The sequence below is a fragment of the Squalius cephalus genome, assembly GCF_949319135.1.
Source record: "Squalius cephalus genome assembly, chromosome: 25".
In the NCBI taxonomy this organism is placed as follows: domain Eukaryota; kingdom Metazoa; phylum Chordata; class Actinopteri; order Cypriniformes; family Leuciscidae; genus Squalius; species Squalius cephalus.
The window spans coordinates 3,568,272-3,581,688 of record NC_137146.1 but is presented as its reverse complement, the minus strand read 5'-3'; the positions used below and the strand labels follow the sequence as shown (position 1 = coordinate 3,581,688).

Genomic DNA, 13,417 nt, shown 5'->3' with positions numbered 1-13,417 from the left:
TCAGATTAAACATTTTGTATGCTTGAAAATATATATAATATTATAATAAAATATATAATATATTAAAATACTGACACCTGTTGAATATGAATTTGAAGCGGCACAGAAGAGCCTCTGTGTTGTTTGCATTCGAACAATCACTTTTACAAGCCATTTCAAAAGCTTTAAAACTGACATACTGCAAACAATAAACCATCCTGCATATTAAAATCCAACAGCAAAACTTCAGCACGATGAAGAGTGTGTGAGCATGCTGCTTTATCTGGGGATTGTTAATGTGCCGCGATTGAGCATGTTAAGTGAGCTGCTAATTGAGTCAGGAGTTTAGATGAGTTTAGATGAGAGCGATTTTGACATTAAATCAGGTCAGAGCTCCCACACAAATCATGAGGAAACTCGAGCTCAGTGTGTGTGTGTTTATTTAAAATGTCCCAGAATAGCTTCACACACACACACACTAATATACAACACACTAAATATTCTTTCATTAAGGATTCCCATGTTCCCCCTTTTATCCCCCTGAATTAAATTATTTTTTTAATTTTCTCTTAATGTCTCGATCCCTCCCACGATAACCTTGGGAGACACAATAGATCCAGAGTATATTAAAGTGTGTGTGTGTGTGTGTGTGTGTGTGTGTGTGTGTGTGTGTGTGTGTGTGTGTGTGTGTGTGTGTGTGTGTGTGTGTGTGTGTGTGTGTGTGTTCCTTTGAAGCTTTCAGAAACTTATTAGGAGCATTTACTGTTGTACAGTTAGTTTGATTGTGCGTGCATGTGTGTGTGTGTGTGTGTGTGTGTGTGTGTGTGTGTGTGTGTGTGTGTGTGTGTGTGTGTGTGTGTGTGTGTTTCTTTGACGCTTTCAGAAACTAATAATAACAACTGAAAAACCATATAGAACTATAAAAATAAAATATTATTATTATTAATTGAATCAATTTAAAATGATTTGAATTCACTTTATTTGACAACAATAACTAAAAAAACTATATTTCTATTATTATAAATATTTATATTTTTAACAACAAAAATAGTCATAACTGAAAAAAGATTACACAACTATAAAATAAAATATTAGTTATAAATGATTATTATTATCAGTAGGCGTGAATCTCGGTATACAAAATGAAACCAATTAGGTAGAAAAGTAGTCGAGATGATTATCGGCCACTCTCTAGTGCAGTTTATGAGTATGTCTGAATGTGTGTGAGCAGAAACGCACAGACCGTTTGTTTGATATCCGGTATGCCGATGCGGAAAACGATCACAGGGAGGTGCGAGTCTTCTACGGGCGAGACTGTGGTCATGCTCCGCTCCATCATACGCCGCCGGGCCTGCTGATTGGTCAAGACCGGGTGATACAGCGGCTGATTGGTTGTCTGATGATAAAGCGTCGGCTGACTGGGTAAATGTGGGATTCCTCTTTGGACCAGATTGCCAGCCCTCGGTTGTCTCTCTCCTCTCTGCCATCCAATCACAACGGCTGCCGGTTTGGATCCGTCCCCCTTGCGTCCGCCCCGGTTCTGGTGTTCCTTTTCTCCCATATCGATCATCCCATTTTGTTTTGCTCTCTTCAATCTCTCCTCCTCATCCTCCTCATCCTCACCCTCTTTGTCCTCGGCGCTGCCAAAAAAACGCTTGGTGTTTCCCAGCATCCTTTGCTGCACCGTGTCAGCAAGCAGCGTTGATGCTATGCTGTTGGGTCATGGTGCTTATCGCCGTCCACCTTAATGTTAGACAGACTGAAGAGGAAAAAAGAAAGACAGAATAATCCTTAGAGGGGTGATGCATTGATGTTAAAGGGTAACTCTTGCCAAAATGCGACCTAGGGTCTTTTTGTTAATCTACCCAAGGCAAACTTTTGTTTAGAAGCATAATTAGAATGGAAACGCCACTTTTAAATTTGACCGAATTTTCGTTTTCGGTCAAATTGCCTGTTGAATGGGAGTGCTTGGGGCACTTTTACGATAGCATCAAAAATTGCTATTTTTAAAACACTAATGCGGCTCGACACAACATGAAACTTTGCTGGAAGTATCACCAGGGGCTCTACACATGAACTCCAGCATTGAGAACAGTGTTTGTGTACACAGAGTTTACTAAAAGAAAGATTTTGAACAACTCACACTAGCTGTGTCCACCGGCATTTTGACAGTCAAAAATAGTTTATCTCCGAATGTGAATGAACTGACTCTGAATTTTAGTATTGCTTCTTATATGAGGATTCTTTTTCAAATACAAGGTCAATATTGATTTTCACTAATGACAAAACAACAAATTATCCGTGAATTTAAATGGAACTAAGCTTTAGGAGCTTTCCATCTTTACTCTCCTCCCTGTTACGTTGCATTCGGAGATCGACTATTTTTGACTGTCAAAATGCCGGCGGACACAGCTACAGTGAGTTGTTCAAAATCTTTCTTTTTAGTAAACTCTGTGTACACAAACAATGTTCTCAATGCTGGTGTTCATGTGTAGAGCCCCTGGTGATACTTCAAGCAAAGTTTCAAGCTGTGTCGAGCCTTCTTAGTGTTTTAAAAATAGCAATTTTTGATGATATCATAGTCATGCCCCAAGCACTCCCATTCAAGAGGCAATTTGACCGAAACGAAAATATAGTCAAACTTAAAAGTGGCGTTTCCATTCTAATAATGCTTTTAAATGAAAGTTTGCCTCGGGTAGATTAACAAAAAGACCCTATGTTGCATTTTGGCGAGAGTTACCCTTTAAAATAAATTCCAGATTGATATATGGAGTCAATATAAAGCCCCACCTAGAAACCAGAATATCTTTTAACTTAGACCAGTAATAAACCACATAGAACTCCTTAGCAATGCACTAACAACCACCCTGAACACCTTAGCAACTCCCTGGAAACAACACCGCTGTAAAGCCTGCAAATAACAGCTTGTTTTAGTAAAAAAAATCTTTAGAAACCTTTTATTTAATAAAGATCTGCAAGATAAGACACTGTGTGGGACTATTTCCACATTTTACTTCTAAAAATAAACTCCAGCTGTCTCTCCAGGGCTAACAAACTGGATTCAATTTGCGGAAGTTGAATTCGGGCTAAATTACAGTATGATTTAGTTGTTCTCTGTGAATCTCTATGTGCTGGTGGCATCCAAGAGGATGTTATTGTTCTTAGCTTGTTACTGTAACTCTTCACCATCTATTTGTGAGCCTGAAAAGACATAATCAAAATAAAATCAATGCATAGCTCCTTTGCTCTACCGGAATAATTGTGGTTCGCTCTTGAAAGAAGATACATGGGAAAGAAAAATAGTTAGAAACGCATATTTATAATGAAGTGAGTAATGAGCACACTTAAGTGCTTTAATACTAAATTACTGAATAGGTATCTCATTTATATGGAATAAATTATTTTAGTCATCAGGAATAAACAGCATTTAAAGAAAAACTTTGAGTGGTATTATAATTATATAAAATAGGTTAAATGTAAAAAAAATATATATTTAACCAGCTTTTATTTTTTGAGTGTTGCAATTGTTTGTAAAAATGAGTAATATGGTCTGTCATGCAGAAACACTTTTTTTTTTTTTTATCTTAAACTTAAAATTCAAACACACCATAAAGGAAACAACTGGACATTCAAGAAAAAAAAAACTTTACACCACACATTTTTTTGACGAAGTTAAACTTGTTTTTCTTTACTGAGCATGTGCTAAATGAGTGTATTTGTGCAATGTGCTCTACAAATAAATTGATTTGACTTGCAGATTACATTGGTTGCATTCAGTGTGTGATTCGGGTCATTGTCCTGTAACTGTGAAGCATCCGCCCGCTGCATTTCTGCGGATTATATTGTTGTTTAATTGCACACAAGAGAGGGTCACTGACTCTGAAGCTTTCAGTCAGCATAATTTGTCTCTGCTTTATTTTACACACTTAAAGAACATAACTCAACAGATGCAAATCATCTCCACCTCTCCCTCAATGCCCGTCATCTGTACAGTAAATACTGTAGATAGAAATGACGTCAGTGACGTCCACATTAAGAAACTGTCCTGTAAACCTCCAGAGATCTCCATCACCTCATTACTGATGGCTCATGGTGACTGATTCACCCGTTCACAGCTTTAGATGGTCATTTACTTTAATGAACCTGTTTGTGGTTCATCAAGAGCAAATTCCCCCACTGCAAATACTGCAGTAGCTCTCAGTATTATTGGAATACTATTTATAAATCAGCCCAGTGTTTTGACCCCTCAATTTGCAATGAGCTTTTTATCAATGCCTTAATTAGTACTGTATTTGGGTTTTTAATAATTTGGTTTTGGACTGTTTAATTAATCTTTATATAATTTATTGTTTCTGGCTATGTAAATATATCTCTGTAATCAAAGATGATAAACACACCACATGCTTCATCCTTTGAAAAGCCAGAAAATGCATGAATTAGTAAAAGAGATTGCTTTTATGTGTGATTAATCTGAAATGGATCACCACAATAATAGACTGTAAATTATGCCTTGACAGTTTCTGTGAACGGTTATACAAAAAACATCACAAAATAAGCAATACTCTCTGAACATCTTTCAAAGATTTGATGCCACTAACCTTGGTAAACTATGGCAAATCCAGTGATAATTCATCCATAAAAGCATCCATTGAATCAACCCACTACCCAGTGATGTAAAAAAACAAACAAATCAGATTGATCAAGAAAGTTTCCCCCCCATCTTTTATATGCAATATACATCAAGAGCAAGAGACTGTGGCGTCTGACATTGAGACTAATATCATATCGACTGTTTAAAACAGGCTATTAGGAAACTTGACTGGTTACACGGGTGCCAATTCAAGGATGAATCAAGCCAATGAGACACAGATGGTCTCGTTCACAAACCCTCCAAATCAATTGCTTAATCCATGTGTAAAAATACATGGATGGCAATATCAAGTTGAGTTTCTAATACAGGCTTCCATTGAGTCTGGGGATGTATGTATGTATGGATGGATGGATGGATAAATGGATGGATGGATGGATGGATGGATGGATGGATGGATGGATGGATGGATGGATGGATGGATAAATGGATCTATGCATGTATGTATGCATGTATGGATGGATGGATGGATGGATGGATGGATGTATATATGTATCAATGTATGTATGTATGTATGGATGTATGTATGGATGTATGTATGTATTTGTATATGTATGTATGCATGTATGTATGTAAGGATATATGCATGTATGTATGTACATTGCCGTTCAAAAGTTTGGGACACTTTGATTATTCTAAGCATGCGCTGTATTTTATGTCATCTGTCGCTTTAAATGCTCAAGCCCTTTAAAGCAAAATGGATTCTGATTGGCTGTCAATGTTTTTATTGGTCATCAGCTGGAAAAAATAATTCTGAAAGTGATTCCAACGATATAGTTCCTCTGTGCCGTTGTCGTTATAATTGTGCTTTGGACTCTTTTACATTTAGAAAGATTTTATAGAACTATATTTTTACCATTATCATTACAGTTATCGTCCTTGGTGGGAACGTGCTTTAAGAATTACACATGCATCCATGCATGACTCCCCTCATATTAACCAGCTAATAAAACAGGACCAATGAGAATGCAGAGAAGTGTTTCTACCTCGCCTGATTAGCTCTCTGCTGTATAATTGGCAGTTGACTGGGGCAGGTGGGGAAAAATAGAGCACTGGCCTCATTTCACTCTCTAGAGACGATTCAGAGAGAGTAATGCAGGCGCCACACAGAAACCAGCAGCCCAAGGACAAAGTGGGAAGAGCGGTGATACGAGACCAGGTCATGAAAACAGCAAAAAGACTGCGGAAACCAGTCTTTCAGGACACCGGACACGAGACAAGGCCTGTTAAACAGTATTATAACACAGAGAAACAAACGCAGTGTAGTTAGTAGTCCAATAAAACCAGTATTGGGTCACATAAATAACTAAATACAGCAACTACAAGGCTTTTCCACTCGCATTTCTGCACATAATCCATCACGTCCGAGTGTCCATTCAGCTCGCTCAGTTTCTGCGAGAAGAAACCCTTTTACGCACACCTCCTATCGTATTGTACTTCATTCTCTCACATACATAGCGCACCACCCCCTCCTATGTAGGACAGGGTGAATATAGATATATTTCCAGTGAATTGGTCCCCAGAAACTTTAATTGGAGAACTGCCATGGAACAGGCTGTCCCACTTTTATAACCCGTTAAAAAGAAGTGGAGCAACCAGGTCCGGCATTGGTCCCTTCCTCTCGCTCACACTCTTTGTGTCTCTCACCGGCCATCGCTCCATTAGAAAAGAATGACAGCGCAGATAACGGACAATTAAAAATGTTTTTTTTTCTGCACTCAAGAGTGAGACTGTGCCATTGAGAAAACCACAAAACCACTTCCTGTTTCTATAATGAACCTGCTGGTGTTCATGATGCAATGTTTTAAAACCCCAGGGATCATGAATGAGTGAAATGAGAGGCGTTCCCTCCTCTGTACACTTGTTTGCAGGTGATAGAAGTGTAACGTGGGAGGCCTGAAGATCATGAGAGATTTGTTGTGAATAACAGTGAATTGCTTAAAGGTTTAAGCCAATACATTCAAATACAGGCCACGGCCTAATAATATAGACTTCCATTCAAAAGTTTGAAAGAAGTCTCTTCTGCTAACCAAGACTGTAGTTACTTGATCTACAGTAAAAACAGTAATATTGTGAAATGTTATTTCAATTTTTTTAAAAAACTGTTTTCTAAAGTAAACTGTAATTTATTCCTGTGATCAAAGCTGAATTTTCAGCATCATTACTCCAGTCTTCAGAGTCACATGACCCTTCAGAAATCCTTCTAATATGATGATTTGCTGCACAAGAAACATTTCTTATTATTATCAATGTTGAAAACAGTTGTGCTGCTTCATATCTTTGGGGAAACCGTGATACATTTGTTTTCAGGATTCTTTGCTGAATAGAAAGTTCAAAAGAACAGCACTTCTTATAGGTAAAAATTTATTGTAATATTATAAATGTCTGAACTGCCACTTTTGATCAATTTAATGCATCCTTGCTGAATAAAAGTATTAATTTCTTCTTTTAAAAAAAAATTATTGCATCACAATAAGTGTTTTGTGATTGTCACATGTTTAGGCTACATGGTACAATTTCTGGTAAGCTATGCTTTTTTTTATTATTTCAATTAAATTCAATTATTGTGATTTGATTTAATATTGACTCATTTGGATAAATATTAGGTAGGCTACACAAGATAGGCATTAATTTTTCTCAAGAAAAAAACAACTAACCTAATGCTGTAAACATACAGAGAGCCCTATCAGCCGGCAGTATTATTTAAGGTTTAAGGTTTATTATTTAAGGTAAATATAATGCTTTTTTTTTTATTATAATAACAACTTTATTTAATGATATAAGTAAAAATATAATAAATATGTAATATAGTAGGCCTACACATATTTAGCAAAATACTCTCTATAGCTCTTTTTTCTAGCCAACTAATGTGCTATAGCCTATATTATGGTCATTAAATGGCTTTCCTGAGGTAGCCTAAATGTTATGTGACATAATTGTTCTCCAGCTGTTTTATTGACCCCTTTGTTTGATTGATTGGTCGATATTATGTATGAGGAATATACATTTCGATAAATTGCACAGTATCTTTCAACAGTGGTCATTCGTGTTTATTTACTATAAGCTAGAGATGATCGGTTCACGTGCACTAGGGATCTGTCGCGTCACATTTACAAGCGCCAAAACAGTATTTATTGTTTGAATTTCGTAATAAAAGTGACAGAATCTGAGAGCTGAGATTTTTTTTATATCATAAGTAACCTGCTCTGTCTAGTCTGTCGGTCTCCGTGTCCTCTTTGCTTCGCGATTTTTCTGTGCGTGAGAAAATGGATGTGTGGCGTGAAGAGCGTGTGAAAAGTGTCAATTGCGTGAGTCTCACGGTGAATGTATGAGAGTTGGCAGCTCTGTGCTTGTTATATATTAATTGTTCAATCAATGTTTACACATCCTATAAAATAATAATAATAATAATATTAAGTCAGGGATTATGAAACTACAGTGTAAAACCTCAAAACTGGCAATTAATTACCAACCCATATTAATGTCTGAACAGTGTTAAACTGGTGCGAGATAACTCAGAGTAATGTTAACACAGGAAATCACATGTGAACAGCCCAAATAATGAGCAGAAGCAAACGAGGAGGAAACCCACAGCCGTGACCTCGTTCAACAACATTCTGGAGGTCAGCGCTCTAGAAGAGAGGAGGAGTACGAGAGAAAACTGGGACGAGGAGAGACAGAATGCAAAAAACGAGTGTAAAAGCTGGAGAGAAAAAAACACCAAACCAAGAGAAACTCCACTAAAACACAACAATCTGTCCACACCACAAACGTCACAGACTGATGATGCTGCTCTCATACAGAAAGCACAAAAAATCCCTGAAACACTGGTCAAGAATATCAAAAAGATGAAGAGAAACTAGATAGAACGAACTATAGTACGAACGATAGATAGAATGAATGAACTAACGAACGAACAACAGATAGAACCAACAAACGAACAACAGATAGAACAAACGAACCAACGATAGACAGAACAAACGAATGAACGATAGATAGAACGAACAAACAAACGATAGAACGAATGAACAAACGATAGAACGAACAAATAATAGATAGAACAAACGACAGAACGAATGAACAAACGATAGAACGAACAAACAATAGATAGATCAAACGAACGAGCGATAGATGGAATGAACAAACGATAGATAGAACGAACAAACAAAAGATAAAAAAATGAACAATAGAACGAAGGAACGATAGAAAGATCAAACAAACGAAAGTTAGAACAAACAATATCGAACAAACAATAAAACAAACGAACAAACAAACGATAGAATGAACAAACAATAGAAAGAACAAACGAAAGAAAGATAGATGGAACGAACAAACGATAGATAGAACAACAGAACGATAGAAAGAACAAACAAACAAACAATAGAACAAACAAACGATAGAACGAACAAACAAACAAATGACAGAACGAATGAACAAACGATAGATAGATAGATAGATAGATAGATAGATAGATAGATAGATAGATAGATAGATAGATAGATAGATAGATAGATAGATAGATAGATAGACAGATAGATAGATAGAATGAACGATAGATTGAACGAACGATAGATTGAACAAACTAACAAACGAACGATAGATAGATAGATAGATAGATAGATAGATAGATAGATAGATAGATAGATAGATAGATAGATAGATAGATAGATAGATAGATAGAATGAACGATAGATTGGACGAACGATAGATTGAACAAACTAACAAACGAACGATAGATAGATAGATAGATAGATAGATAGATAGATAGATAGATATAATGAACGATAGATTGGACGAACGATAGATTGAACAAACTAACGAACGATAGATAGATAGATAGATAGATAGATAGATAGATAGATAGATAGATAGATAGATAGATAGATAGATAGATAGATAGATATAATGAACGATAGATTGGACGAACGATAGATTGAACAAACTAACAAACGAACGATAGATAGATAGATAGATAGATAGATAGATAGATAGATAGATAGATAGATAGATAGATAGATAGATAGATAGATAGATAGATATAATGAACGATAGATTGGACGAACGATAGATTGAACAAACTAACAAACGAACGATAGATAGATAGATAGATAGATAGATAGATAGATAGATAGATAGATAGATAGATAGATAGATAGATAGATAGATAGATAGATAGATAGATAGATAGATAGATATAATGAACGATAGATTGGACGAACGATAGATTGAACAAACTAACAAACGAACGATAGATAGATAGATAGATAGATAGATAGATAGATAGATAGATAGATAGAATGAACGATAGATTAAAAGAACGATAGATTGAACAAACTAACACATGATAGATAGATAGATAGATAGATAGATAGATAGATAGATAGATAGATAGATAGATAGATAGATAGATAGAATGAATTATAGATTGAACGAACGATAGATTGAACAAACTAACTAACGAACGATAGATAGATAGAAGGAACGAATGAACGAATGAATGATAGATAGATAGATAGATAGATAGATAGATAGATAGATAGATAGATAGATAGATAGATAGATAGATAGATAGATAGATAGATAGATAGATACCATAAAACTGACCATAAAATTAGTAGCATAAAAATGTCTTTACAATATCATACAACTTGTGCACAACTTCCATTTGACTTCTGAAGTCATGATGCTTGACGGGACAGAACCAGACCAGAGAGATTATTACTGATTAACACTTAAATTTAGGTTTGTTCCTCACACAACCCTATCATATGACTTGGAATATAGCAAAGTGGCCATGAACTACTTAATTGGTGCTTTTTGGATCTTTTTTTTTTTAAAGCATGAACATAATTCATGTACACAGCAAGAATGCACTTCGTACACAGCTCAAGATCACAATGCACCGTGTGCTCGTTTAAACCACAGATAAATCGAACAGCTAATTGCGCTCACACTGTTTAGACACACAGATTCTCTCGCTATACAGATTTCCTAGATAAGTGTTTGAGTGCATAATTATGCTCTCTGCGTACAGTGACCTACCTTTGCTCTCAGCAGGCCTCTCACACCAGGAAAACAACACACACACACATAATCACCCACTCAATATCAGCGCAATTTAGAGCAAAACACACACTGAAGTCAAAAGTGCTGCATATGCAACTACTGCAGTTCACAGTTCTGCTAAAGCACACCAGCACAACTGTATGTACGCAAAGCAACACTTTCCCAAAAGTCCTCTATTAAGCATCCCGGGAGTCACATGCATCATGCATGCATTAGTTTTTCCTGTGAACACTATTATATCTGCTCTCTCTAAGCATCATAACGGATACACTATCCAAGTGGGAAATCATACCTCAATGTCCAGCCTGAGCTTCCTCATTCCAGCACAGAAGAGCCGCTTTGCTCCAGAGATTTGGTCAGAGAAGGGTCCAGAGAGACACAACCAGAGCAAACAGTCATAAAAACGCCAATAAACGCACATCCAGGCGTTGCGTCCATGCAGGATCACCTCCAGCACTGGAACAATCTCTCTTCTGAGATCTCTCTCATCCCGCTGTCATGCACTCAAACACTCCTCCCTCCAGCCTCGCTCTCCACACACATACACACACACGGCCTCTCGGATGCTAGATCAAACTGGCTCGCATCTGAGGCTTGGGTTTCATCCGGATCTTCTGTGGCTTTGTGGGAAGAAGTCATCTGTTACACTCGGAAACCACTGAAACCCACGCAGGAAAACGTGGTTTCAAATGTATAATGCAAGACATGTATGTATGTATGCAGTCTTTTTTCTGAGCTAATAACATACTGTGACACGCACACACACTCTTGAACATAAGTGGGTCATGGACTGAAAAATGAAAGGATAAATTAGCCTGACTGCGTGTGTTCATGCGGTGAAGTAGAGAATGGCTGCAGAAATCCTCACCTGTCCTCATCACGCTGAGATCAATCGCCGTCTCTCACCCATAAGGTCTCGCACTCAAAAAACACCTAAAACACAAAGCTGTTAGACAGAACCACTGGCTTTCATCAGATAGACAGAATAAATGAAGAAACCAGACAGTTCCAATAATAAATCACCTGCTTCAGAAGAGCCTGTCTGCACTTTCTCCACTTCTAAATCAGGCCTGTTTGGCAATTCTTTCTTATTAGTGGCATTTACTTTTAGTTGAGCTTCACTAGTACTAGTGCTCAGAGATGTGATGATCGCCAAGGCAAATTTTTTCATTTCAGATTTATTTAAATAACCAAAAGTTATAGTTTAGTTTTAGTTTAGTTCACACTACTTTGTGCTGTTTCAGAAGACGCATTCATTCAGGAATCATTTTGGCATAACGGTTGCACAGTGTGTTTTTAATTCACTGCAAAGAACTGCTTCATACGAGTTATTCGTTTAGGAACCTGACTATACTTGGTTGCACTGATCAGACACACTGTTTTCACCTGCTGGACCATAAAAAACATGAAAAAAGATGCACATTGAAGAGGGACCCAAACCACATCTACAGACCATAAGACAGTGGGCGGGAACCTATGGCAAGGTCTCTCACCCTTTACCAACAAACGATCAATTAAAAAATGAAGACACATCAACAGAGATCGGCTCTCTGCAGAAAAAGCAGAATTACAATTCCCTTGTTATACAGCCTACCGAAGTTAATGAAAAGTTTATGATAATAATTGTTCACCACAGCAATCAACTAACCAAACCACTTAGGTTTCTGGTAACCGACAGCTCCTGCACTGGGAGTCAAGCAGCTGCAGCTTGTTTAAGGTAATGGCGAAAACCATTTTAGAACAGCAGCGAAAATGTAAAAGTAGGCTATATAAACTTAAATATAGCCTTTTATTGAAACGGGTGCATTTCGAAACATTGCACCCGCTGGTACTTTCACTTTTGCCGCAGAGACCCTTTATGTCCTATAAATGTGTCGTATTTTTGATAATCCATGCAGATTTCAGTTGACGATTCTGTTTAAAGTTAATAATAACAAAACATGAATGAATGAATGAGAAAGAAAAGAGCAGGATGTGTTTTATATTGAAAAGAAATATTAAAAGCGTGATAAGTCTTGAAAGAGAACTGATTCTACTGAGAGGACAAGCAGAGTAGCCTTTGTCTTCGGTTGCGCGCCTAAACGGCCAAATAAACACAGAAAAATATCAAAATGCCAAGTGGAGTATTCACAGTAAACACAGTAGATGTAAGTACTGTGTGCATTCTCTCTCTCTCTCTCTCTCTCTCTCTCTCTCTCTCTCTCTCTCTCTCTCTCTCACACACACGCGCACGAAGAGGATTTATGCTCATCAGTTGGTAACTCAACCTCTCAGTTAAGCCCTGCACAATTAATTCCATATTGCAACTTATTTATTGTTTGCTGAATATTTGTTTATTTTTAGTTGTCTATGTCTATTACCTAATAATTACTACTGTTTAAATTTTATTGAAAAAAGCATGTCTTTAATAATAATTTTTTTTTATTTTTTTATTTTTTTTCTGTGGCTCTTTTGGAAAAATGCATTAACCAAAAATGAAAAAAATAGCTCTTTGGTCAAAAAAGGTTCCCGACCCCTGCCATGAGACCACAGAGAGTTTTCATACGAGACAGTTAACAATCACTTGTCAACCACATAGCAACACCCTGGCAACCACCCACTATAGAGTGCAACAGTGCCCCCCCTTTTTCAGCGGCGCTGGTTCCGGAAGTTTTTTTTTTTCATTAATTTTTCCCATAGGGATTTTAAAATAGTCTTTGTTAAAGCGTTATAAGCCATGAACCA

At 36.9% G+C, this 13,417-nt stretch overlaps 1 protein-coding gene across 1 annotated transcript in view; it reads right to left on the bottom strand.

Moving 5' to 3' along the window:
- The window catches only part of LOC307153339 (SH3 and multiple ankyrin repeat domains protein 1), a 51,051-nt gene extending 38,823 nt beyond the window's left edge, over positions 1 to 12,228 (bottom strand). The window contains exons 1-3 of the mRNA XM_079862727.1: positions 11,562 to 12,228; positions 10,986 to 11,351; positions 1,223 to 1,738 (exon numbers count right to left, since the gene is read on the bottom strand). Coding sequence (XP_079718853.1) covers positions 1,223 to 1,651 — 429 coding nt within the window. The 5' untranslated portion in view covers positions 1,652 to 1,738; positions 10,986 to 11,351; positions 11,562 to 12,228. The remainder of the gene's footprint in view (positions 1 to 1,222; positions 1,739 to 10,985; positions 11,352 to 11,561) is intronic.
- Between the last annotated feature and the right edge of the window lie 1,189 nt (positions 12,229 to 13,417).